The sequence below is a fragment of the Pan paniscus genome, chromosome 15, assembly GCF_029289425.2.
Source record: "Pan paniscus chromosome 15, NHGRI_mPanPan1-v2.0_pri, whole genome shotgun sequence".
Taxonomy (NCBI): Eukaryota; Metazoa; Chordata; class Mammalia; order Primates; family Hominidae; genus Pan; species Pan paniscus.
In genome coordinates, this window is record NC_073264.2 from 106,321,962 (window position 1) to 106,348,574 (window position 26,613).

At 66.1% G+C, this 26,613-nt stretch overlaps 1 protein-coding gene across 3 annotated transcripts; it reads right to left on the reverse strand.

The window, feature by feature from the left end:
- Positions 1–24: 24 nt before the first annotated feature.
- Positions 25–26,557, reverse strand: JAG2 (jagged canonical Notch ligand 2). 3 transcript variants are annotated; one of them, XM_034938287.2, is made up of 26 exons: positions 26,454–26,557; positions 25,847–26,197; positions 16,060–16,117; positions 14,089–14,340; positions 13,914–13,974; positions 10,504–10,634; positions 10,281–10,400; positions 9,969–10,082; positions 9,626–9,739; positions 9,371–9,484; positions 9,245–9,291; positions 8,984–9,157; positions 7,461–7,611; positions 7,228–7,380; positions 7,036–7,149; positions 6,617–6,730; positions 6,407–6,520; positions 6,070–6,186; positions 5,798–5,825; positions 5,624–5,709; positions 4,909–5,022; positions 4,683–4,798; positions 4,029–4,271; positions 3,228–3,359; positions 1,769–1,925; positions 25–1,466 (listed from the first exon to the last, which is right to left on the reverse strand). In XM_034938287.2, exons 1-26 carry the CDS (start codon positions 26,517–26,519, stop codon positions 991–993), a joined length of 3,717 nt encoding a protein of 1,238 aa, XP_034794178.1. In that variant the 5' UTR covers positions 26,520–26,557; the 3' UTR covers positions 25–990. The 3 variants fall into 3 exon arrangements, with proteins under 3 accessions (XP_034794178.1, XP_034794179.1, XP_034794180.1); XM_034938288.2 differs by lacking the exon at positions 9,371–9,484; XM_034938289.2 differs by lacking the exon at positions 4,029–4,271.
- Positions 26,558–26,613: the final 56 nt, after the last annotated feature.

Below are 26,613 nucleotides of genomic sequence, written 5' to 3' on the forward strand. Positions count from 1 at the left end.
AGGGACAGCACCGAAAGAACAAGGGAGGCCGGAATGGTGGCATTATTCAATCAAATATACAGAGTGCTTCCTTTAATATGTACACATTTACAAAAATGCACTTTCACGAGGAGGGGCGGCCGGGGCCGGCAGGTGGGCAGCGCCTGGTGCCACGGCACACATGGACAGTTGCGAGGGGTCTGTGTGAAGGCACTTGTCACGAGCTTCAATACTGCCGCCGTCCCAGGATGGGAGAACTGCGCAGCAGGAAGGGCACTTCTGAAAGCACAGTGGAGAGATCGCTGGAGCGGGCGTTCTGGGCAGGAGGAAGCACAGACGGCAGGCAGGGTGGACTGGCCAGCAAGCGCGAGGTTGACCTGCCGGCCTTGGGCCACGCCGATGACCTCAGGCCCCACTAACAACCACAGGTGCGCCAACAGCCACGGGCCGTGCCGGCAGCCAGGGCCACATCAATAACCAGGGTCCCACCGACCACCGTAGGTCCCACCGACAGCCACAGGTCCCATTGACAGCCACGAGTCCCACCGACAGCCACAGGCCACACCATCAGCCACGGGTCCCACCAACAGCCATGGGCCACACCAACACAGCCATGGGTCTCACTGGCACTTTGGCCTGGAGCCACAGAGAAACCCGAGTGAGGAATAAAAGGAAGATTCTGTAAACAGTGCACAACCTCTGGTAACAAACGCTACGATTTGGTGACGACGCAGACACCCTTTGCTCTCTCCTGCCATACAGCGAGTGCCACGCACGGAAACTTTACAAAAATAGCAACTATCCGAGAATACTCCATTGTTTTCAGCCTGACAGTTACTGAATAATTTATACAAGGTTAAAGAAACGTAGAAAATAAACATTTGTTTTTTGTTTTTGGTGGTTTTTTTACACAAAATAAAGAAACTATGCACATGGCCTCGGCCTCCGGGTCCGGCAGACGGCATGGCTCCCACCGAGGGCCCTGGGTCCCGGCCCAGCTGGCAGCCGCCCCTACTCCTTGCCGGCGTAGCGGGCCTCATTGATGCTCCTGACCGCGCGGTTGTCCACTTTGGGGACTGAGGCCCAGTGGCCCGGCCTCCCCGGCGAGCGGCCAGGATCTTTGGTGAATTTGTGTGAGAGGAACTTCTCCGCCTCCAGGGAGTCCTCCTCACCACGGCCCAGATCCTCATCCTCCTCATCCTCCCTGACGGCCGCGTGGCCGGCCGGCCCGGGCAGCGCCTCGTCCGCCCTGCGCGGCGGCGGCGTGAAGTTCTTGCACTGGTAGAGCACGTCCTTGTGGCCCCCCGGCCGCTCGATGGGGTTGCGGATGGGGTTGAGCGGGGCCCACTGGTTGTTGGCGCTCTCCTCCCGCGGCAGCCGGCTCCTCTCCCGCTCTTTCCTGCGCTTGCGTGTCCACCACACGCACAGGACCACGCACGCCAGCCACAGCACGCTGAAGGCACCACACAGCACAGGCACCAGCAGACCTGGGGACCGGGGAGAAGAGCCGGTGGGCACTGAGGCCTGGGCGCCTGCGGGGCACTAGCCACACACCCAGGCCTGGGAGGGCCCTGCCAGCCAGGCGGCTGGGCCCCACCCTCCGGTTGCTGGCTCGTGGGGAGGGTCCCAGGATGGGGGCTGGGAAGGTCAGGTTGTGGGGCTGGGCGGCGGGGGCAGCAGGTGCCAGGGACTTCTGTGTTCCTGGTGGCTGGCAGGATCGGCCGGCTCTGTGCCCAGTGCCTGAGTTGCCTGCCTGGTGCCTTCCCAGGGGCCCACCTCCCGCGCTTACCTGTGGAAGAGCCGCCCGTAACAACCGTCTCCACCTTGACCTCGGTGACAGCCAGGAGCAGTGAGCTGTTCCCCCGCTGGGTGATGGCGGCCACGATGGCGTGGGCCGCGCCCTGGATCAGGCTGCTGTCAGGCAGGTCCCTGGCAGGGCTGAAGGACTGCGGCAAAGAACGGCATTGGGGGGATGGCTCGAGGGCTCCAGGCTCCCAGCAGCCTGCCCCCAACACTGAGGCCCTGGCCACGCTGGAGCAAGGTGGGCGCACAGGAGACGAGAGCCCGGGGTCCTGCAGTGGCGACCTCACCACCAGGCAGTGAGTGGGGAGTGGCGGGGGGAGGAGTGGAGGGGTGGAGGCTGTCCCCATCCGGGCACACAGGAGAGCCCAGGGTCCTGAGGTGTGGGGACCTCACCACCAGGCAGTGAGCAGTGGGGGGAAGGGGAGGGGTGGAGGCTGTCCCCATCCAGGCACACAGGAGAGCCCAGGGTCCTGCGGTGGGGACCTCACCAGCAGGCAGTGAGGGGTGGGGGGAAGTGGAGGGGTGGAGGGTGTCCCCGTCCGGGCACACAGGAGAGCCCGGGGTCCTGCGGTGGGGACCTCGCCACCAGGCAGTGAGTGGGGGAGGTGTGTGGCCCCATTCGCTGACACCTGCTCCGTGATGGCCATCCCTTCTTGTCAGCTCCCAGCCCCCACCCCCACCTATGGGCCACACCCCAGGGTCACCACAAACCTAGTGCCTTCACGAGGCCACAGCAACCCGGGGCTGTGCCCCTGCCTCCACCACATCCCTGATGGTGCCCTGACCTGTGCTGGCACACTTCTTACATCTTCCCCTGCCCCTACTGCCCTTCCATCACCCAGCAGCACCCATCCATGTCCCCCACCCCCTCTGCGGCCTCAGGGCACCAAAACACTGCACGTCCTTCCTGTGCCTGGCCATGGCCTCCACCAGCCACACTGTGCCATGGCCACACCCACTGCTCTGCACACCCACCCACCATGTTCCAGAACATTCCCTCCCCTCTCTGGGCATGTCTCCACCCCAGTCTCACCCGACCCCCTTGGTATCCATTCACATCTGACACCCCCCAGGTCCAGGGCAGGTGCCAGTCCCAAAGCAGGCCTCCCAGGGCAGACTAAGCCCACGGACTCTCCTGCTGCCTGTGACGTAGGGACACAGAGGCAAAAACAGAGCAGGGGACCGGGCGAGGATGCAGCTGCAGGGGAAGCGGGCTCCACACCACAGCCCTGCATCTCCCTCATGCTGGCCGGGCCCAGGGAGCAGTTCCACGGGTCTGCGGCATGGACAGCAAGGGGCCGCAGCCCCAGCTGGGGGAGACAGGCCTGCCCGCAGTCCTTCCGCACCAGGACTAGCCTCGCCGGAGCCTCTGTCCCGCATAGCCAGGACCTGCATAGTACGGGACCCAGGGCCCACCCAGGTGCTGCTCCCCACTGGGCACTCACCACGGCCACCTCCACGGCACTGGCCCCCGAGGACGCCCGGTCGCAAAGCAACACCAGCAGGCGGTCCCGTGCCACAGCCCTCGTGGCTGGCAGGGAGCGGATCCCGGAGCAAATGGCGCCCACCGTGGTGCCCTGGGCAGAGACAGGCAGTGCATGGGCAGGGCAGGGCCGTGAACCTGACACCTACATCCCTGGACTGGCGCTGTGGGTACACGTGGGACACACCCTACAGCCCGCCCAGGAGAGCACAGCAAGGATGCCAAGGGCCTGGGGGGGCAGCTTCCCACCCGGCTGTGCCCTATACCAGGAGGCAGGAGTGACGGTGCCCACCCGTCCATCCTCAGGGCAGACCCAGCTCCACCTGCAGGCCAGTGCGGGAAGGAGAGGCAGGGCGGGGTACAGTGGGTCTCCTCCAGTTCTGAGCCCCTCCTGGGAGACAGGGGCCCAGCTCCAAGCACACAGCAGGCAAAGGTGGGTCCTTGGCCAGGGCAAAACTGCCCACGGAGCTGCAGCCCAAGAGCTGGGGCCAGGCAGCCGTGGCGCCGTCAGTCCAGGCCCTCAGGGCAGCTGGACAAACAGGCACCCCCAGCTGGGTGCTCTCCCAGCCTCCTCTGCCACCTCCACCCAGCACCAGGCCCAATGCCCCTCTCATCTGACCCCACAGGGCCACTCTCTGTGACCAAGAGTGACTCTGCTCAGCCAACCAGGGCCTCCCTGCCCTGCGGGGCTAGGCTTTCGCCATGCCACAAGCAGATGCCGGCGTGTGGCCTCTGCAAGCTCAGATGCCACCAGGCCCCTCACCTGGGGCACGTGGTCACGGTTGAAACGCAAGGTGAGGCGGGCACAGTTATTGTCCAGGTGGCCAGAGCGTGGCAGGCAGGGGGTGCTCGGTGGCTCTTCTGCGCCGCACTCCCCCCAGGCCTCACAGGGTGGTCGCAGACACTGGCCTGGGGCCTTCTCCAGGCACCTTTGCCCCAGCGGGCACTGGGCGCTCAGGGCCTCGGGCTGGCCGGCCAGCAGACAAGGCTTCCATCCGCACCACACCTGGGCAGGCACGCACAGGAGGGTCAGGCGCAGGCGCACAGGAGGGTCAGATGCAGGCACACAGATGAGAACCCACAGGCAGGCACGGGCCCCATGCCAGGGAGGGACACCGCCCAAGTCTGTGAGCCCCAGGGCCCAGCCCACCCCCTACCCAGGGCTCCCAGGGAGGCAGGCCAAGCTCGACATCAGAAAGGGCAGGCGGAGCAAGGCAGGACCCAGACCAGGCCTGTTTTCCCAACTGCACATCGAAGCATGGGGCCTGGCTGAGCTCCCTCCTCCCTGGGTGTCCCTGAGGGCAGACGGCTCTCAGTCCATCCGGACCCCAGCACCCGCCTCCTGATCTCACAGAGTGGCCAGGGTCAGCGTGCACCAGCCTCGGGTAGGGCAGGGCGGCTCACGGGCTGCCCTCACCTTGCTGCAGTCACGGCGGCCATCCAGGCAGCGGCAGCTGTTGCAGTCTTCCACCCAGGAGCTTCCGTGTGGGAACGGAGTGCCCCGGGACCAGCAGGACCTCCCGAACCCGATCACTGTGGGGAGAAGGGGCTCGAGGGTCAGCAGTGGGCATCTGGCCCTCGGGGCTGGGTGTCACCCATGCCCCCCAACCCGCCCCAACCCAGGGCAATCACACGGGGCCTACCTTCCTGGCACCGGGGGCCGGCTCGGCCGGGTGGGCAGCTACAGCGATACCCGTTGATCTCATCCACACACGTGGCCCCGTAGGCACAAGGTGAGGACTGGCACTCGTCGATGTCTGCAGGGAGAGCCACCGCTGCTCAGTGCAGTGAGGCCAACGCCCACCGCAGGACCGGCATGGCCTAGGGCAGCGGGGAGCCAGTGGCACACAGGCGCAAGCCCCAGGACAATGAGGAGCAGCCCCTGCCCCTGAGCCCAAGCTGCTGCCTGCCTGAGGCCTTCCTGAGCCCAGCCTGACCCTGGCCCAACAGCACCCTCCTCCGTCTGCTTCTGCAGTGGGCCTGTCCCATCCTGGATTAGCCCCAGCTGCTGCGTCGGACCAGCCAAGGGGTGCTGGACAGACAGCTGGGCCAACACCCAGGGACAACAGCCCTGCGGCCACAGAGGAGCCCACGTCAGGCTGCATGCTCCAACCCCCACAGCTCCCTGGGCCCCGGACTGGTCCCCCAGGCTGGGGCTCCCCACTTAATCACTTGGCAGGGTACACAGCAGGAACCCCACAGGGCACAGACATGTGGGGAAACTGAGGCTCAGAAGAGAGGCAGGAAGTAGTTGTGGCCACACTGCCCTTCAAGGGACGTGGACGTTGATGTCCCCAGACTCCTGACACCGTGGCTGGGCTGAGGGGCTCCCAGGGCTGGGGCTGTCTGGCCACTCACTGATGCGGCAGTCAGGCCCCGCGAAGCCAGGTGCACACTCGCAGCGGAACCAGTTGACGCCGTCAACACAGATGCCACCATTGTAGCTGCAGAGCAGAGGGTGGGCATCAGGTGGCCCCCCGTGGTATGCCAAGTCCCACCCACCCCTGCTGTGGCCCCCAGGGTGCGACTCACCAAGGCAGAGGGTTGCAGTCGTTGGTATCTGGTTTGGGAGAAGAGAAGGCAGGGGATCAGTACCCACCCCCCAAGCGTGCCAGGCACTGTCCAGGCTGGCTTGGCGTGATCAGGCTGTGGGGCTGGGGAGGGTCATCAAGGAGGGTGCCTTTTGCTGGGGGCAGGGGCAGCAGGGGGAGGGGCTGGCAGAAGGGAATGGGGGGCGAGTCGGGGGCAGGGATGTCATCTGGGTGGAGGAAAGCGGCCCCCGCCCACACCCCTCCCACACTCACTGTGAGTGCAAGTACGACCCTCCCAGCCGTCCCGGCAGATGCAGGAGAAGGAGGCCCCGCTGCCCACGCAGGTGCCACCATTCACACAGGGGTTGGGCAGGCAGCTGCTGTTCTTGGCTGTAAGGAGAGGAGGAGGAGGGAGCGTCTCACCTGGCCCTGGGCAGGCCCTGAGTCTCCATACCGCGCCCCCAACCCAGACAGGGCAGACAGACCCAGGGGCAGGGGGCAGGTGGCAGGTGTGGCCCTCAAAAAAGACCCCTCGGCCCATCGCGCCCGAGGGAGCGGTGCCCGGGAGGGCATATGCCCGGCGGTCGCAGAGGCAGCAGGGGCTCCTCACCGACGGCGCAGGTGCTGCCCTTCCAGCCGGGGGGGCAGGCGCAGCGGAAGGTGTCGCCGCTGTCGTAGCAGGTGCCGCCGTTGCTGCAGGTGTAGGCGTCGCACTGGAACTCGCCTGTTGGCACATGGGCCGCTCAGCAGGCAGGCCCCAGACCGCCAGGGCCAGGGTCCTGGGGGCAGCCCCAGGCGGCCAGGGCCTGCGGACACTCACGTGAGTGGCAGGTCTTGCCCTTCCAGCCGTCGTCGCACGCACAGTAGAAGTCATTGACCAGGTCGTAGCAGCGGCCGCGGCTGTGGCAGGGATCGGGAAGGCAGTCGTTGGGATCTGGGGGCGAGGACGCCGGTCAGCGGGCGGGGGGTCACCGGCGCTCAGGGAGGGCTTCCCGGGGGAGGAAGCACTGGAGCTGGGTCAGGTGAGGACAGAGAGGGGCGGGGGAGGAGCGTCGGGCCGGGGGAGCTGGCCCTGGGCATGGGGGCAGCCTGGGACTCCACCCCATGGTGGCAGCACCCCCTGGCCAGGCCCTTCTGGGTACGGGGCCTGCCGCACCCAGACAGTGGTCCATCTCAGGGTGATGAGGGGCCCACAGGGGTGGAGGCACAGGCCATGCGGACGGGTGCTGGAACACTCACTGGTGTCGCAGAGCTCGCCCTCCCAGCCGCTGGGGCAGAAGCAGCGGAAGGCGTCCACCTCGTCGATGCATGTGCCCCCATTGCGGCAGGGCTGGCCCAGGCAGTCGTCAATGTCTGCAGAGGCGAGTGGGGTGAGCCAGGGCCTCAGGCCAGCCCAGCCCCACCACCAGCCCGCCGTTCGCGGCCACTCACTCTCATGGCAGTAGGTGCCAGTAAAGCCACTGTCACAGATGCAGGAAAAGTTGCCCCCTGGCTGGCTGACGCAGCGTCCATGGGGGCCACACACGCCGGAGGCTGCTGTGCCAGGCATCCCAGGCCCCGCGTCTGACCCGCAGCCATCGATCACTATGGCGGGCAGTACAGTCAGGAGTCAGGCCCGCCCCTGCCCCACCACCTCCCCCACCACCCCATGCCGCACCCAGCACCTCTGCAGGCCCCGCCAGGGCACGGCTCGCGGGGCACGGAGCAGTTCTTGCCACCAAAGTCATCAGGGCAGGCGCAGTAATAGTCACCCTCCAGGTTATAGCAGCGAGCGCCGTTCCGGCAGGGGCTTGGCTCACAAAGGTCGACATCCACCTGCAGGGTGGGGGGTGCCTGTGAGAGCCTAGGCCCAGGCCCAGGCCGGGAACACAGGCCAGGCCTCTGTCCATACGAAGGTAGATCCCTGGGAACCCCCAGGCCCCTCCGCCCTGGGCCTAACAGTGCCAGCCAGAGCCCAAGACCCCTGCCCACCTGAGACTGCCCAGGCCTTGTCAGCTGAACGCAGATACCTGTGGGCCCCCACCCCCACCTCCACTGCAGCCCAGCTTCCTCAGTGTCCCTTGGGAGGAGTGTGGCCTTGGCCCCTGCTGCTGGCAGGAAGGACAGCTCCTGAGCCCCTCACACACTGCCTGGCCACCCTCAGAGCCAAGACTGTGGGTCTTTTCCAGGGCCAGCCACTGCCATGCTTGCAGGTCCTGAGGTCAGACCCCTGCCCTGGGCCCCAAGAAGCCCTCTGGACAGGAGGCCCATCCTCTGCACCAAGGCCAGGGCAGGATCGCGGGCGGCCGAGGGTGGTAGGGAGGTGGGTGGGGGGAGGCAGGGAAAAAGGGGAGGTAAGGGGAGGGGGTGGTAGGGAGGCAGGGAAAAAGGGGAGGTAAGGGGAGGGGGTGGTAGGGAGGCAGGTAATGGGGAGGCAGGGTTGGGGGAGGTGGGGAAGGGGGTGGTAGGGAGGTGGGTGGGGGGAGGCAGGGTTGGAGGAGGTGGGGAAGGGGGTGGTAGGGAGGTGGGTGGGGGGAGGCAGGGTTGGGGGAGGTGGGGAAGGGGGTGGTAGGGAGGTGGGGAAGGGGGTGGTAGGGAGGTGGGTTGGGGGAGGTAGGGGAGGGGTGATAGGGAGGTGGGTGGGGGAAGGCAGGGTTGGGGGAGGTGGGGAAGGGGGTGGTAGGGGTGGTGGGGAAGGGGGAAGGCAGGTTACTTTGGAGGCAGGGGGAAAGGGGAGGTTGGGGGAGGGGGTCCAGTACCAACAGATGGTCAGAGGGAGGCGAGAGCATCAGCCCTGAGAGAGATGCCCACTCCGACCCAGGACTCACCTATGACAGGTGTATACCTCTCCGCCATCAGGCACCCACCCTACCCCATGTGCTCTGCCCACCAGAGCCCCCTGCCCTCCAGTCCCGAGGGAGTGCACAGATGGACAGATAGGCCTGGGCAGCCAGCAGCCCAGGGGCTCCTAGCCCAGGCCACCAGGAAACCCATCACAACAAGCAATGGCCACAGGGGGTCAAGCCTGGTGACCTGTGACAGCCCCGCCTGCCCACCTGGCACCCAGTGGAGAGCTGAGCCTGGGACGCCTTGGGGACAACTTCCCCTGCAGCACCCCTGGGTCACTCAGGCCCCATGGTCGGGGGATGAGGCCTGCCCTACAGCTCCCAGAGCAGCAGGTGGGGCAGGGTGACCAGGCAGACCTCACCTCACAGAGAGGCCCAGAGAAGCCCTGGGGGCAGTGGCAGTGGAAGCCGTCGGCCAGGTCCTCGCAGAGGCCGCCGCTGTGGCAGGGGCTGCTGGCACACTCGTCTCGTTCCAGCTCGCAATGCCGGCCTCCAAAGCCCCGTGGGCACACACACTGGTACCCGTTCACCAGGTCCTGGGCGGGCCAGCCAGGTGAGCCTCCTGCAGGCACCCTGACGGCCCCACAGCACCCACGCCACACACCCTCCTGGCCCCGCCTCACCTTGCAGGTGCCCCCGTGCTGACACTGCCCGCGACAGTCGTTGACGTCTGGGGGCAGAGGAGCAGGGTCAGAGGCGGGGTCCCATGTGCCTCGGCCCACCCGCCGGCGCCCACCCCCCATACTGACTGATATGGCAGTTGATGCCCTTCCAGCCCGGGATGCAATCACAGTAATAGCCGCCAATCAGGTTTTTGCAAGAAAAAGCGTTAAGGCACGGCTTCCCTTCACACTCATTGGCGTCTGTGAAAGAGACAAGGGGGAGCCGTGGGGCTCGGGCCCTGCCTGCCCCCTGCAGCACCGGCACCTGGCACCCGCAGCCCAGCAGCCCCAGCAGCCCGCATGCGCGGCCCACGTTCCCGTGCACTCGCTCGGAGCCCTTACCCAGCTGGCAGGTGGCCCCCACCCACTGCTCGGGGCAAATGCACTCGAAGCCGTCCACCTGGTCCACACAGGTGCCACCGGCCGCACACGGGTTCGAGGCACACTCATCGATGTCTGCAGAGGGTGGAGAAAGGTGGGGCCCTGGCAGTGTGAGCCGTGGGAATAAGGTCCCCATGGGCAGGTGGCGCCGCAAGCCTGGGTCTTCCTGCCATTTGTCCTCGCCAAGCCAGCCGCAGCCACACGTGTGGACTTGACCACTGCACCCCATCCCTGGCGAGTTGCCCCACTCCCAGACCCCCACTGATACTAGGCAGGAGTCCCCTACTCACGTGCAGACACTCACCAAGGGCACAGGTGGGCCCGCTCCAGCCCGATGGGCAGTGGCATTCGAAGCCGGACGGCACCTCATGGCAAGAGCCCCCGTTGGCACATGGGTTGGAGGTGCAGGCGTGCTCAGCTGTAGAACCGCGGGGAGGGGGCAGAGCTGGCAGCCAGGCCCCCAGCTTTCCACAAGCACTCCTCCCCAAGCCCACAGGTTCCCAAGCTGGGGGTCAGGGGCCCACCACACAGGACGCCAGAGGGATGGGGCCTGACCGGCTCCCCAGGGAACCAGTCCCTGCCTGGCCAGAATTTGGGTGGCCAGCCCCCCACGTACCCTTCTCACAGTTCCTGCCCGAGTAGCCGTCAGGGCAGGTGCAGCGGTACTGGTCGGGCTCGGCGTTGATGCACGTGCCTCCGTTGGTGCAGGGGTGGTGGCTGCCACAGTAGTTCAGATCTGGGGGCAGGGGTGGGATGCTCAGGGGAAAAGCCGGCCCCTCGCTCCCCCACAACCCACACTTCGATGGCAGAGCATTAGGCCTGCCGCCCCCTACCACTACCTTTGTCACAGAGCAGGCCGCCCCAGTTGGTCTCACAGTTGCACTGCCAGGGCTCCACACAACTGCCATGCACGCAGCCGGGGTAGGGGACACACTCATCGCAGAACCTCCCTTGCCAGCCGTAGCTGCACCTGGGGGAAGAAGGAGGGGCGCAAGACCCAGTGAGCTATGGCGCCTGAAAGGGTGGCAGGGGAGCCAGGCACAGTCACCCACGCCACACCCAGGGCCGGTGGGCGGCCTCAGGCCTTTGAACTGGAGCAGCCCCAGCCAGGCAGGGGTTGCGGCCCCGCCGGCCAGCCCCACTGTCACGGGCATTCCCGGCCGTTGGCTGCCGACGGTCAGCCCCAGCTGTCCCGTCACTCCTCCCTGAGCTATTTTGGGATTCACCCGTGAGCTGGGCCCCAAGAGCAGGCACCAGGAAAGGAAGGCCCTGCCGGGACCCCGGGGATGAGAATGCCGGCTCAGACTCACAAGGTGCTGCCAGGGCCGGGCGGCACCAGGGGCTGGGTAGACCGGCGGGCAGCAGGGGAGCACTCCTGGCTCTGCCTCGGCCATGTGGCCCTGGGCACAGCACGTGCCCTCGCCCCCACCTCAAAGGCAGTCATTTCGCTTGCTCCTAGTAAAATCCCACAAGGTACCCATCTCACAGATGGGGCTACTGAGGCCCACAGGCTGGCCTGGGCCAGCCCTGCTCAGGGTAGTTCCTGACTCTGCAGGAGCTCCAGCTGCACCCCCAGCTGCACCTCCCAGGACACAACCACCAGGACTCGCCCTGCCCCAGGCTATCGGCCAACGTCCTGTCTTGGGAGTCCCCCAGGAGAGGGCAGGTGGCCAGGGTAGAACATGGCCTGACTTGAGGGTGCCTCCGTCAGGGGAGAGAGCCTACAACGACCCCAAGGCTCAGCAGGCTGCCATCCAGGCCCTGCCAGGACTCCCGGGGGGCCCTTCCTAGAACTCTCCGGTCCTGCAGGACGGGAATGTCATCCAGGCCACGTCACTTCCACACCGGCACCCGCCACACTTTATTTTTGTAAAAGGAAAGAACCACGGCCCTTCCTGAGCCGCCCTCAAGCCACACAGCCAGCACCGAAGGCCTATCAGCCCAGTTCAGCTGCCACAAGTGGGGAAACTGAGGCTGGGGAGAACGTGTCTCCAGTATCCAGCCCAGCATGCACAGTGGTCCGCGTGGGTGGCCTCACATCCCGCCTAGAATCCCTCCTCCACAGACACAGAGACCCAGGCTCAGGGCGGGGCTGTGACACACCTTGGGTCATCGGCCAGAGAGCGGCCGGCCACAGCCGGGCTCAGAGCCCAGACCTCGTGGGTCCCAAGGGCGTGCTCTCGACCCTGGGCAGGGCAGCCCACACCAGGCCCCCACCTCCTGGTTTCCCCAGCCAGCAGCCCCAGGGCCCTGGAGAGGCGGCGGCAGGAAGGCATGGCCATCTCCGCAGCATCCGGTGGGGGGGCGTCCTGCACTGGAACCTGAGCCGAGGCTGTCAGCAACAGCTGGGCCTCCCCGACAGGGCCAGCAAGAGGGGCAGGCGGAGCTCACCTACTGCCCCCACCCACCAGGCCCCCCAGACTCCGGCTCATCTTCCTGCGGGTAAAGGGCAGGGATGGCCAACTTCCCTGCTGCCTTCCTCCAGCCTTGGTGGGACATTCAAGCTGCCAGCCAGCAGCCATCCAGGGAGGGTGGCACTGCCATCCAGGTTGTGTGATGCACACTGGGCCAGGCGAGGGTGAGTGGGGCCGACTCCCGTAGACCTACATCTACATCTGCCCAGACCAGGTCCACCTTGTTGCACTTTCTGAGCTGACTTGAGACTCGCTCAACCTGCCGGGAATCCCTGTGTGTGCAAGTGACCGGGTGGGCGGCCCCAGCCCTGCTTGCCTCCCCGCTCTGGGACTGGCCGGGAAAGCTCCTCACTGTACCCTCCAGGCCACTCAACCGTGGGGCCTGTGGAAGGGTCACCCACCTCCCCACCTTGGCTCCCAACTCAGCTGGTTCCCAAACTCCCCGACTCCTCTCCAGAACGCCACGCTGTGTGACCCTGGGGAAATCAGTAGGCTCTCTGTGCCCCAGTGTCCTCGTCCCATGGAGGCAAACCCACTCCTCAGAGGGAGGTCCCGGGACCCCTGCAACCCAAGGCTGGCTGGAGGGCGGTGCTCACCTCCACCTGCTGTCTCTCCACCCACTCGCGCCCCTCTCTCGGGCTCCCCAGCTTGCTCACGCACAGTAAGCGCCACGGCTCGAAGCCCGTGCCCACCCCAGACCCTGGGCCTCAGCCCCTCTGGTTGCCCTGCTGACTTCTCTGCTCCACTCTAGGGCAAAGCTGCCAGCCCCCCTGGCTGGATCCCCCACACTCTGGTCTGGGTCCAGAGGCCTCCACCGTCTGGACTTGGCTGTAGGACCCCGGACACTCCCTTGCGGAGGCCCTTGCTGACTCCTCATCCATCCGCCCTGACCTGCAGCAGCCGGGACTTGCTCCTTGGCCTCCCTCCTCTCTGCCTTCCCCACTTTCCCGTCACCGCCTGAATGCCACCCCCCACAGGCCCCGCGTGGCGCAGGCCAGGCCTCTCCCACGAGCTTTCTGGGTGTCTCCGGGGACAGGGCAGGCATCGCCTCTCCACATCCACCTAACCTCGGCCCCGCCTGCTCCTCTGTGGCATTCCTCCTTCAGCCACCATGGCTCTGCTACTCAGCAGCTTGGGGTTCTCCCTGACTCCACACCCTTCCTCCTTGATCAAATCCATCCACAAACCCCTGGGCTCCACCCCAGGATGTCTGCAGGACCCGTGCGCCTCTCCCCCTTCCACTGACCCCTCTCCCCATCCCGCTGGCCCCTCCCCCACCACCCCCATGTGCCCCACAGCAGCCTCCCCCTCACAGCCTCCCGTCTGGTGCTTCCCCACTCAACAGCTACCACAGCCCTTCCACCCACCTTGCCCGGCTACAAACCTGCCAGCAGCCCCTTCCTCTGTCCCTGGTCCTGCAGGCCTCAGCTCCCACCACTGGTCTGCTCTGCCGCCCCTCACCTGCTGGTGTCACTTGCCGGCCGCTCGCCGCCCACCCCCTCCCCATGGGCAGGGTTACCGTGTCCTCTGCCCATGCCCCATCTCTGGGTGGCTTGCAGCCTCCGGGTCTCTGCCCCTTGGTGACGTTGACTGTCCAGCCAGCCTCCCCAGTCTCTCCTCACTGTCCTTACATGGCTGCCGCCATCAGACACATCCCATGCTCAGACACGCACCTACTGCACTAAGGAGCCTCCCGAGCTCAGGGCCCGGCTCTCACAGCTGTGTGCCCGACCTCCAGCCAGCTCCGGGCGACTCCTGACAGCAAGGCTGTGTGTGCCAGTGAGGATGTGAGGGCAAAGGTTGGGAGGGCAAAGACGGGCCGGCAGCACACTCACCTGCACTCCCCAGGCACGGTGCATCCCCCGTGGAGCAAATTACACCCTTGTTTACACACAGCTGCGAACAGAGAGGAGCGAGAGGCACAGCTGCAGCCAGCCTGGCCGCAAGGCCTGTGCCCGGGGCCCTGCCCGAGGCCCTCCCTGCCCTCCACGCGGCCCAGCGGCCCCTCACCTTCCTTGCACTCCTTGCCCATCCAGCCGTCCATGCAGGCCTTGTTGCCATACTGGTCGCAGGTGTAGTGGCCGAAAAAGTCGTTGCGGGGCCGGCAGAACTTGTTGCAGGTGGCGCTGTAGTAGTTCTCGTCGCAGCGCACGCGGATCTGCAGCTCCAGGTGCGCCACGTGGCCGCTGAAGTGCAGGCTCTTCCAGCGGTCCTCCGGGTTGATCATGCCGGCATGCGACACTCGCTCGATCAGCAGCTCCTCTTGGGGAGGCGGCAGAGTCAGCACAGGCCAGAGAAACCAGCCCGGCCAGGCGTCCTCCAGGAACAACGGGGACGGGGCAGAAGCCTGCAGCTGCTGCAAGGCCGGGGCACAGCAGGCAGCAGCACACCGAGGGCAGAGCCCCCGGCCAGGCTGCTACAGAAAGCTCAGGGCCCCGAGAGGCCTATCCCTCCCGCCACCAAGCCTGCGCCCCTGCTCCCACCCTAAACGCAGAGGGTCGGGGGGCCCGGCTAGGGGCTAGGGGTCCTGCAGGGAGAGCTGCTGAGACCACAGGCTCCACAGAGAAGGCACGGCTGCTGCCAGGGCGTGAGTCTCATGTCCCACACCTGTGCCCACCCACCTGCAGCCCTGCTCCAACACCTGCACCTACCTGCGCCGTGTCCAGCCCTCGACAGCATGGGCATGGCGCCCAGTTGCCCTCCCCTCTCCTGCGCTGTGACTTGCTCCCAGAAGTGCCAAACACCACTACCGTCCCCACCTTAAGACAAGCCTCCCCTCAGGCCCCCAAGACAGGCATAGGTCCCGTGACCCGCTGTCTAAGCCTCACTTTAAGTAAGCCACCGGGAGACCAGGGGCCAGGGGCACCACAGCTGCTGGCGCTGGTATGCAAAGTCCGTGATGCCGGTCCCTGCACTTCAGCACAGGCTCGACGTTTTGCACAATAAAAGGTGAACGGGTCCTCCAGACCCCACCTCTCCCGCCTCGGGCCAAGGCCTGGGAGGACACTGTGCTGACCCACTCCCCAAGGGGCCTCCCGGCCGCCCCAGCCTCTCCAGGCTCACGTTGTCAAGAGCCCTGACGACCTTGCTTGGGACTCAGCCCACCTGTCTCTCTGCCACCCCCTCAGGGAACACCCCTGCCCTGAGCCGCTGGGGTCCCCACAGCTGCTGTTCCCCACCTGGGCACCCCCACCGCCGTCCCTGCCCTGAAAACAGCCCCTCCACTCTGCTGGCAGCCAGGATGCCCTGGCCCCGCTCTCCCTCCTCCAACCCATTGGCCAACCCCATGCCTCCACTTCTGAGAGCCCCTCTCACCCCCTCAGACTGCCCCTGGTCCAAGTCACCCTGACACGCCCAGATTCAAGTGGCAGCTCCTCCTCGGTCTGTGTCCTGGCCCCACAGCCCACCCTCCATAAGGCAGCCACAGCGTGCCAGGCGGAGCCCGTGTCCTCTCAGTGGCTTGCCAGCCTCCATGATCTGAGCCCGGCCCCGGCTGCTCCCCCTGCACAGCCAGCCCGTTCCTGCCCAGACCTTCACACGAGCTGCTCCCTCGGCCTGTGGGTGCTTCTGCATTCACCCATGGAAGTCATCCCGTTACCCCTGCAGGGCCCTGCAGAGCCCCTGCCTCAGGGAGAGGGCCACCAAGGCTCCATGCTCCAGTACAGACAAGCAGAGGGGGCCACAAAGCCAGAGACACACTCAAGGGTGTCCCCTCCACTAAGTCACTGCCATGAGCCCCAAAAGAGCACACCCAAGAGGAGAACAACATAGGCAAAGCCAGGACTGGGGAAGAGAGTGCATGCACAGCTCTGCAAGTCCCAAACGTGGCAGAGCTTCCTGGCAGCCAAAGCAAAAAGGGAAACAGCACACATGATCCTCAGGGTAAAGCAAGGCTTTGTCCCAAGCAGGCAGAGGAGCTGGGCCCTGCCACAGGCACCCTGAAGCTGAGAGGAGCTGCCACCTGGCCCAGGGCTCACTCACCATTCGGGGTGGTATCGTTGTCCCAGTCCCAGGCCTCCACGATGAGGGTGAAGGAGCGCTGCAGACATGGGGAGGCGGGTCAGGTACCTGAGGCCACACCTGCCTGCCTCGTTCAGGGTGGGACAAGGCCCAGGGCTCAGACGCTGCCCCTGGGTCTGCCAGGCTCTGGCCCTTCCTCCCCAGCCAGGGACCCACCACCCTCCTCATCATCAGGCCACATCCTCTGCAGACCCAAAAATGACCCAGCTCAAGGGAGGGAGACTGCCCCTCCAGGCCACGCGGGCTCAGGGGCCTGGGCTCCCTACCTTTGGGGTGCCAGAGGCCCAGCCTGCCCTGAGCTGGCTCAAGTCAGCACGGAGCACAGGAAGAGCGACCGGGGGGAGAGGTGGGCAAAGGGCAGCCTGGCTGGAGTGGCCACAGACAGGGGCCCCATGGGCAGCCGGGACCCGAGCGTTTCCGGTGGAACGCCCCTTGGTGCCTCACGGGGGGTGACCACGGGGGAGAACGTGGGGCTCCATCACCACGCTGGCGGCCTCCACCAAGTGCACGGGGTGGCCAAGTACAGGGCACCCAGCCAGAGGCCCCAACAGGCCGGAGCTCAGGTCCTACAGGCACACGGCACACAGCCAAACCCACACCTACCTCCACCCCCACACAGAACAGGTGGCAGGAGGGGCCCTTGCGGTACAGTTGGGGAAACTGAGGCCAAGAGGTCCTGGGACTGCCCAGCACAGCCTCAGACCATGGCCACTATGCCCCCTCTGCCCCCGGGCCACCTGGCCCTTGTACCCCAGCCATGGCGACAGGCGATGCTGTCAGCCAAGCAAAGAGACCACAGGGCTGGCCCCCTGCTCCGCCTAGTGCAGCCCACGGAGACCGTCACTCACAGACATGCTCAGACAGGTGGGACCCCCGGGACATGCCCTGTACTACCCAGCACTGGGTACCCACATTCCACAGCCTCTCAGCCCTCACTGCCCAGGAACCCCCCAGTCCACCTCTGGTGTGCTCTTGACCCCTGAGCCCAGCCCTGGCTCCTTCCAGGTGGGGCCCAGAGGAGGGGGCTGGGGCTGAGTCACCTCAGGGCCTGCTGGCTTCCCACCCCGGGGGGATGCTGCGTTGGGCAGTGTCCAGGCAGGCCAGGCTCACTCCATCCCTCAGCACACCCCCATCCGACCAGCCCCAAGGCCTGGCTAAGCTGGGGAAAACCACACTTCCCCAGCAAGGCCCAACCCCACGCCTGCCAGCCCTTCCCTGGTCCTCACCTGCCGCCCACCCCACGCACGTCCCAGTGCCTCGGCCTCATCCAGCTAAGGACAGGCCTGGCCTCCCAAGATGTCTCAGAAGACTGCACTCCCACGTCCAGCCCCTCCCCTAACCAACGTGCTACCAGCCACACCCAGCCCAGCCTCCAGGACCCCCACCCAGTCCCCCGCCCCACACCTCCGACTGTCCCTCAAATACAGACAACTAGGGCCCAACACGACTGCTCACCCTGGGCCTCACTCACAGCTGGGCAACCCTGGCCCCGCCCCCGAGCCCCTGCCTGCAGAACACCCGGGGACGGCCCGAGGAGGCTCACCCAGGTAGGAGCACAGGATGGAAGTGGGGGGCCATCCCCAACCCGCTCCTAGAACCCTCCCTAGCCACGTCGAGCTGACAACAGACCCTCAATCCCACCTCTTAAGCTCCCCTTAAACCCGTTTTCCCACATCCGCCATGGCCCCGCCAGGCCACGGGGCCCAGTCCCCGCCCATCTCCAGGGCTCCCTGAGGTCACCAGGGCCTGCAAACCTCTGCCTACAGGCGCCAGACAATCCCCAGAGTTCCATCCACATGCCTCCCAAGGCTCCGTCCACACCCCCCGCCGAGCTCTGTTTACACCCCCCAGAGCTCCATCCACACCCCCAAAGAACTCAATCCACATCCCCCAACGGGGTTCCATCCACACCCCCCAACAGGCTCCATCACCTCCCCAGGGCTCCATCCACACCCCCCAACATGCTCCATCCACAGCCCCCCAGAGCTCCATCCACACCCCCCCAGGGCTCCATCCACACCCCCACAGAGTTCCATCCACACCCCCCAACATGCTCCATCCACACCCCCCAACAGGGCTCCGTCCACACCCACCCCCAGAGCTCCGTCCACACCCCCCAACATGCTCCATCCACACCCCCCCAGGGCTCCATCCGTACCCCCCCAGAGCTCCATCCACACCCCCCAACATGCTCCATCCACACCCCCCCAGGGCTCCATCCACACCCCCCAGGACTCTGTCCACACCACCCCCAGGACTGTGTCCACACCCCCCAAGGGCTCTGTCCACAAACCACCCCCGTCAGCTCCATCCACACCCCCCAGGGCTCCATCCACACCCCCACCAGGACTCTGTCCACACCCTCTCAGCTCAGAGCACCCTTGGGGTTCCCAAGGCTCCTGCCCACCCCAGCCTATCCACCCGTCTGCCTGGAGCACCACCCTCGCAGCTGCACCTGGCCAAGCCCTTCCCCACCCCTGGTAACACCTGGAGCACCCAGCCGCTTCCCAGGCGTCTGGCGTTTGGCTCCTTCCTTCGTTCCTTCCTTCCTTCGTTCACATCAAGTGTACAGCAGGCATGCCTCTGCCACCAAGGACGGCAACCTATAGCCAGCGGGGCTCGGGGAAAGCAACAGGGGGCAGGGACTGTTGTTCCAATAAGGCCAGGCCAATGGGTCACAGTGGCTCACGCCTGTAATCCCAGCACTTTAAGAGGCCGAGGCAGGCAGATCACCTGAGGTCAGGAGTTCGAGACTAGTCTGGTCAACACGGTTAATCCTCATCTCTACTAAAAATATAAAAATTAGCCAGCCATGGTGGCAGGTGTCTGTAGTCCCAGCTACTCTGGAGGCTGAGGCAGGAGAATCACCTGAACCCAGGAGGCCGAGGTTGCAGCGAGCCGAGATCGCACCATTGCACTCCAGCCTGGGCAACGAGGGCAAAACTCCATCTCAAAAAAAAAAAAAAAAAGGCCAGGCCAGGCTTTGAACGGGTGGCATTGGGATTGAGGCTGCAGGGCATGAGGAAGTGAAGGAGCTGCATGGCAGAGCCCACAAGAAGGCCCAGGGGCTGAGAACGCATAGCCCACGGGGACAGTGGGGTCATACCACAGATCCAGACCCCAGCACGGACTTCCTTCCTGAGGCTAAGCGAAGTGGGTGACTGTTGGGGGTCTGAGTGAGGTCTGTTGGGGGTCTGAGTGAGGTCTGTTGTTGGGGGTCTGAGTGAGGACTGGGACCCACCAGGCTTTAACAGTCACTGTAGCCGCTGGACAGGAACCAGCAGGACCAGGAAGCAGCAATAGTGAGGTCAGAGGATGGGGCCAGCATGGGTCTGAGAGCAGCTCTGGCCACGGGGCAGGCAGAGAAAAGCCAGGCCACCCGGTCTCCCGGCACAGCCACACCTGGGCTTCAGGGCCAGCAGGGAGCTCCTCTCGACTCCCAGGAAACCTCATGCCAGCCACTCAGGTAAGATTACTGCCACCTTCGCCTGAGCCCAGGGCTCCGGTTACCTGCTCCCGCAGGGACGTGTGCCTGCCCGCCCGCCGACAGGGCCTCACCGCCCGCCAGCTGGGGTCCCTACACCTGGATGGCAGGAAGTCATCCAGAGTGAACCTGAGCTGGCTGACGGGGCGGTACCTGCCTCACCCCACCTGCCAGCCCTCCCAGCTCCCCTTCTTCCCTAGGGGCCAGCCTCCAGGACTTCTTTGCCTCTTCTGTGAATAACAACCTCTCACCCCCATCCTTCCAGGACTCAGTTGCCTCCTCTGCGAATAGCAACCTCTCACCCCTGTCCTTCCTGCCTGGCGGGCCATGGTCTGGGACAGGGTTTTGTCAACACCAAACCCCTAGAACACAGGAGGGACTATAGGGCCTGGATTGGGCGGGGGTTGGGGGGCATGTTGCCCTTCTAGGAACGGGGCTGGGACATGTGGGGATGTGGGCCTGGCGCTGGCAGGGGCAATAGGCGATGTGTGGGCTGGGGGTCTGGGGACAGGTGAGAGACCCATCATCTGCCCAGGTTCCCCAGCAAGCAGGGAGAGGAACCCAGGCCCTCCCTCAAGGCCAGCCTAGCAGGGCTATGCCCCTGCCCAGTCTCTGGAGGCCAAGGGGGAAGGGCTTCACCCCTGCAGGCCCAGCTAAGCCTCTCCCTGCAAGCCCGGCCTGACCCACCCCCACCGCACAAGCAGACCCGCAGCCCAACTTCATCTCCCACCATCTGATTGCCTCCTCCCCAGCCCGAACCCTCAAGGCTAAGTCTAAACCCCTCCTCCTGTCCCCAGGCAGGGGCAACAGCAGCGGCACAAGCCAGAGGACAGGCAGACAAGACAATAGATGTTCCACCCCAGGCCAGGGCAGCTCAAAGCCCAGGGTACCCCAGGTCCAGGGCACCCCAAAGCCCAGAGTATCCCACAGCCCAGGGCACTGCATGGCCCAGCATACTCCAAGACCAAGGGCACCCCAGTTCCAGGGCACCCCAAAGCCCAGGGTACCCCAGAGCCCCAAAGCACTGCATGGCCCAGCACACCCCAAGGTCCAGGGCACCTTAAAGCCCAGGACACCTCAGGTCCAAGGCACCCAAAGTACAGAGTACCCCCCTGCCCAGGGCACCCTAGATCCAGTACACCCCACAACCTTGTGCACCCCATGGCCCAGTGTACCCACAGTCCAGGGCACCCCAAAGCTCAGGGCACTCCAGGTGGGTCCAGGGCACCCCCAGCCCAGGGCACTGCATGGCCCATCACACCTCATGGCCCAGGGTACTCCAAATGCCAGGCACCCTAAGTCCACGGCACCCCACTGCCCACTGTACCCCCAATCTACAGCATCCCAAAACTCAGGCAACCCAAGTCTAGGGCCCTGCACGGTCCAGGCCAACACAGCCTCCTAGACCTGCTGCCCCGCTAACGGCCCCCCCAGGTCCAGGGCCCTGCACGGTCCAGGCCAACACAGCCTCCTAGACCTGCTGCCCCACCAACGCCCCGACTTGGTTTCTTCTCCTCGGCCTCCCGCATCAGCCTCCCGCCCCCTACGGAGCACAGCGCTTGGTGCAGGCGCCAGGAGCTCCAAGCACAGATACATTTCCTGAAACCTGAGCTTCTAAGAGGCCCAGGCCTCTGCCACCATTGTCACCCGAGGGAGGGAAGAGGGGGTGGGGGCAAACACCATCCCCAGGGCTCTGGGCCCCAGGGCCGCAGCAGGAGGAGCAGACCAAAGCCCATCCCACGCAGGAACACACACACCCATGCTCCACACCAGAGACCAGCCAGGGCCTTGCCTGGATGCACCCCCCCTCCCCAGCACACCCCCTCTAGGTCCCAGGCCCCCCACCGTGAAGACGGTGGCAGCCAGGGCCTGCTAGCACCTGCCACAAAGCCCAGGGTACAACTGATGCCAGCCACACCCTGCTCAGGCCTGGGATGTGGGGATAGGAATCCCGCTCAGGCCTGTGGTCTGGGGACAGGGACTCCGCTCAGGCCTGTGGTCTGGGGACAGTGACCTCACTCAGGTCTGGGGTCTGGGGACAGGGACCCTGCTCAGGCCTCAGGTCTGCAGACAGGGGCCCCACTCAGGCCTGGGGTCTGGGGATAGGGACCTCACTGAGGTCTGGGGTCTGGGGACAGGGACCCCACTCAGGTCTGGGGTCTGGGGACAGGGACCCCACTCAGGTCTGGGGTCTACGGACAGGGACTCCAATCAGGCCCAGGGTCTGGGGACAGGGACCCCACTCAGGCCTGGGGTCTGGGGATAGGGACCTCACTCAGGTCTGGGGTCTGGGGACAGGGACCCTGCTCAGGCCTCAGGTCTGCAGACAGGGACCCTGCTCAGTCCTGGGACCTGGGGACAGGGACCCCGCTCAGGCCTGGGGTCTGGGGATAGCGACCGTGGCTGGGGCCTGGGATTGCAGATCCTTGTCTTCCTGCCCCCACTCCACCACCAGCAGCAGCTCAGGCCGAAGCCTGGCTCCACAAGCACCCCTTCACTGGCCTAGCTTGCTCCCCTCATAAAGACACCATGGAGCAGCCCAGGAGGGCCCCTGAGAGCAGCAGTCCCCTCCCACCCAGGCCTGCCGCCTGCTCCCCAACCCGCCCCTCCACCTCCCAGCCTTCCTATCATGCTGCGGCTTTGACCCTTCAGCCCACCCTCAGGGACCAGCGACAAACCCCCAGCCCACTCTCCAATCCTCCCTGGCCAAGGGCAGTCCTCCCTGGCTCCTATGGTCCCCGTGTGGCCTGGGCACTGAATGCCCCACCCTGCCCCCATACCAAAGCTTTGAACCAGACCCCCAATGTACAAGGCGGACATGCCCTGAGTTCTCCCCAGGGCTCTGGGCCCCAGGGCCTCGGCGGGAGGAACAGACCGATGCCCACCCAACACAGGAACCCAGATGCCCACATTCCATACCAGACCAGCTAGCTCTCCTGGTCCCTACTGGGAAGGTGTGGGAAGGAGAGGGGTGGTCCCCAGTGTGCAGACAGGATCCCCTGAAGGTAGGGTGGGGAGGCCAGGTCCCTGTCATCCCCAGCCCAAGCTCAGAAAAAACAGGAAGCAGAGTGGTGCTGAACCTCACACCTGCCACGAGCAGCTTAGGTGGCCCCAGGCACAGACCTCAGCCTGGCCCACCTTGAGCCCTAGGGGGGCTGGATGTAGGGGGTGGGCTCTGTAAAAACCTTCCTCCGTAGGGGGCAAAGGAGAGGGTAGGGAAGGCTGGGAAGGGGAGGAACTGGACAGGTCTGGGAGCCGGGCTGGGGGCACAAGCAGAGCCCGAGCTGGGAGTCCAGCAGCCCCATCTGACTTCGTGAGACCCGCAATGAAAAAGCAGCAGTGTGCCCCTTTCACAGGTGAGAAAAGCTCAGACCTTCTGATGGCCCAGGACCTCAGGCCTCCTGAGCTGACAGACACAGGGTCAGCCCCAGGCCCACCTCCTATATCTGCAGGGCCTTCACCCATCCCGTTCTCCTCATAAGCCCAGATCTGTCACGGGGACCATGCTCCAGCCACACCACCCCGCATAGCTGCCCTGGAGCCCAGCACACACATGCCAAGACAGAAAAAGAAAGACCCTCGCTGGCAGGCAGGCTCCTGGGCTCCTGGCTCCAGAGATGGGCCAGCCAGGCAGGCACGACTTCCAGCTGCACCTCTGAGGGTGGGGCCCTGGCTGCCCAGGTCACGGCCAACTGCCACCACCCTGCTCCTCCCTCAGCCAGCAGGTGTCCCCTGGGTCTGCCACCTACCAGGCCCCAGAGCAAAGCTCCCTGCTGCCCCCAGCATGACACTACTCCTCCCCAAACCTCCATCACCACCTGCCATGCCTACAGAGCACCCGGGGTGCTCTGTACACAGCCAAGTACAACTGGGAGAATGTGGCCTCACCCTGCCAGCTACAAGCCAGGCACCAGGACCAACCCAGGCTGACACCGGCCTCCTGGGGATGTCTGGGGGTGGAGCCAGGAGAGGAGGGGCAGCCAGGCAGCCTGCTGGCATGTGGTCCACCACCTCTCCACATTCAAGACCCTGGGCCCACCCACTGAGGGAAGCTGAGCCCGAGACCAGCACAGATCTATGAGTAGTAGCACACAGACCCCGGCCACAAGAAGCCAGGCCAGGGGGCAGAGGGCCACCCAGCCAGGCCTGGGTCAACAGCAGAGACCACAGGGTGGGAGAGTCACTCAGGGGACAGGGGGCGGAGGGGGTGAATGCAGAGCCCAGACTCCCCCACTCCTCTTCCACAAGGCCCTCTCATTCCCTTTACTCCAAGGAGCCCAAAAGTCCCACGGGCCTGGGCAGGATGCCACCCTAGCCTCCAGGCTGAAACCCCTCCTCAGGTCCCAGGGAGCCTGAACTCGGTCCTTGCCTTCCCGTCACAGCCAAGTACACCTCAGCTCACCGCACAGAGCTGGACCTCAGCAAGCCAGGGCAGCATGGCCACGGACTGCTGCCGCCCGAGTGCAAATACCAGGGTGCTGGCATCACGGCACAGCTCCCACCCGGCAGCCAGGCCACATGGCAGGAGACCAGGGCTGCCCCCAAACACGCAGCTATGCCTCTGCCCTGGCCCCCAACCCAGAGACAGGCCGCCTGCCCCCTCCTGGGGCATTCGAGGAACCGGCTGGAAGCAAGAGGCAGGGAGGTGAGCTGGCCCCGAAACCCAGTGCCCGGACGCCAAGGAAGGCAAGGGCCTGCCCGGTCCCATCCCACACCTGACCGGCTGGCCAGCGGGGCGAAGAGCCAGGGCGGACACGCGATAGCCCGCCACATTCCTCCAAGACCTCCCTGCCCCCACACCCACTGCTGCCAACTCGAGCAGAAAACACATCCTCAGGTAGCGATGTGGGGCCACGCTGGCTCAGGCCCAGGTGCAGATGACAGGCTGCGGGCCCTGCTCAGACCTGCCTGCTGCGCCGCCGTGGGGGCGAGGGGCTGGGCTTCTCACAACTGCCTGGGCCCTCCCATGCCCGCCCCTGCCTTTTCCATCTGGGGGACACTTTCCCCTCTCTGGGGCCCCCCGGTCAAGGGATACTCGGCGGGGTGCTCACAGGTTGAGGACATGGCCAGAGGAGACCGTGGCCAGCTTCCACGGGTGGGAGCTCAGGAAGGGGTGAGGATGGGGGCAGCAGGCAAGGCCGCCAGCCAGGGCTGCAAAGGTACAGCACAGGACTGGGAGCCACACACGGCAGGCCCAACTGGCGTGACCTCGGCAGGGATTGCCCTCAACTCACAATCACTTCAGGGCCCAGGATACCAGGTGGGCACACTCCGGTGCCTCCTGCTGACTGGAGCCACTTCCTGGCTCCCAGATCCATCTACTCCCTGATCACAGGTCTGCATGGTGCTCTCATTCCCGCACTCACCCAGTTCCAGGCCCCCAGCACAATGACCAAGCAGGGAAGGACCTCTGGGCACCAGGGCAAGGCCGTGCTCCAGGCAATGAGGTAAGGCGCCCGAGGCCTGAGCCTGCCCACCTACCACTACCCTCCCACCAGCCCACTGGGATGAGTACCTGTTTCCCAGTGACATTGGACCCCTACCACCCCTCCTCCCAGCACGCCCAGGCCAGGGCTCCTGCCTGACTGGCCACCTGCCAGGGGAGACCAGACAGCCCCGACTCAGCTTCTGTCCCTCCAGAATAACAAAACCAAAAAAACCCACAAACAGGGCAGTGCCACAGAAGGTCACAGCACCAGGATCCACTATCTCTGCTTCTGAACGATCTTGGGTCAGCATCGGGGGCTTCTGCCGACATAAGCGTTAGGCGTTAGGCTCTCCCGGGCCTAGGTCCCACGGCGCCCGCCCGTGCCCCCCAGGCATCCAGGAAACTGCAGGGCAGGCGCAGGCTGGCCACGGGCCCGGGGCGGCTCAGTCAGGGCCTGCCCTAGACCAGCCCCAGCACGCGCTGCGCACATGCCTCCGCGGCCTGCCCGGGACCGGGGCGCCTCGCCTCGCCTCCCCACCCAGACAGACACGCGCAGGGCGACGCAGGCACACGCCGCACACCGCCGCGCACGCGGGACGCCGCCGCCCCGCCCCCGCCGCGACCCCGCTCCCGGTGGCCCCGGGGCCCCGGCGCGCCCACGTGGCCAGGCGCGGACCAAGTCCCCAGAGCACGCGCCCCCTGCCGGCCCCGCCCCGCCTGGGCGCGCGCGGCTCGCACGCAGACCCGGCCGCAGGTGTTGGGGGTCGCGAAGCGCGCGGGGCCGGGGCGCGGAGAGAGAGGGAAGGGCTGGAGCACGGGGGATGGAGCGCACGTACCGGCCAGGCGAACTGGAAGGGGATGACGACGAGGCCCGGGTCCTGGTCGCCGCCGGCCCGGGCCCGCGCCCGCGCTCTGTCCCCCGCAGCGCCCGCCGGCGGCAGGTAGAAGGAGTTGCCGCCCAGCACGGGCGTGGCGCCGTGGCCGTAGCTGCAGGGCCCCGTGGGCGTCACCTTGGCCTGGTACTCCTTAAGGCACACGCGCACGTACGTGTCGCACTCGTCGTGGCCGCAGCCCCCCGCGCGCGTTGGCCGGCCGTCGCCGTCACAGCAGGCGCCGCTCAGCAGCTCCCCGTTCACGTTCCGCAGCGCGCTCAGCTGCAGCTCGAAATAGCCCATGGGCCGCGCCGCCTAAAAATAAGGCAGCGGGAGAGCGGAGGGAGGCGCGGGCCGGGGTCGGCGGGCCGGGCGCCAGGGGTGGGGGAACAGGCCCCGCCGCCCCGCCCCCACCCAGCCGCGCCCGCCCGGAGCCCCAGACGCCGCGCGCAGCCTCGAGGGCTTCCGAACCACGGCGGCCCCAGGCAGTGCCCGCCCGGCCCCTAGGGGCGGCCCGGTGTGCCCCGTCCGCGACCCCCGCCGCCCCCGCCGCCCCCGCCGCCCCGCTCACCTGCACCCAGAGCGCCAGCAGCAGCAGCAGCCGCCGGGGAAGGCGCCCCCGGCCCTGCCCCCGCATTGCCCCCGCGACCCGCCCGCCCGGCCCCGCCGCCGCCGCCCGCGCCCGGCTCCCAGCCGCCGCGCCGGCCTCCCAGCGCCCGCCCGCCCTCCGA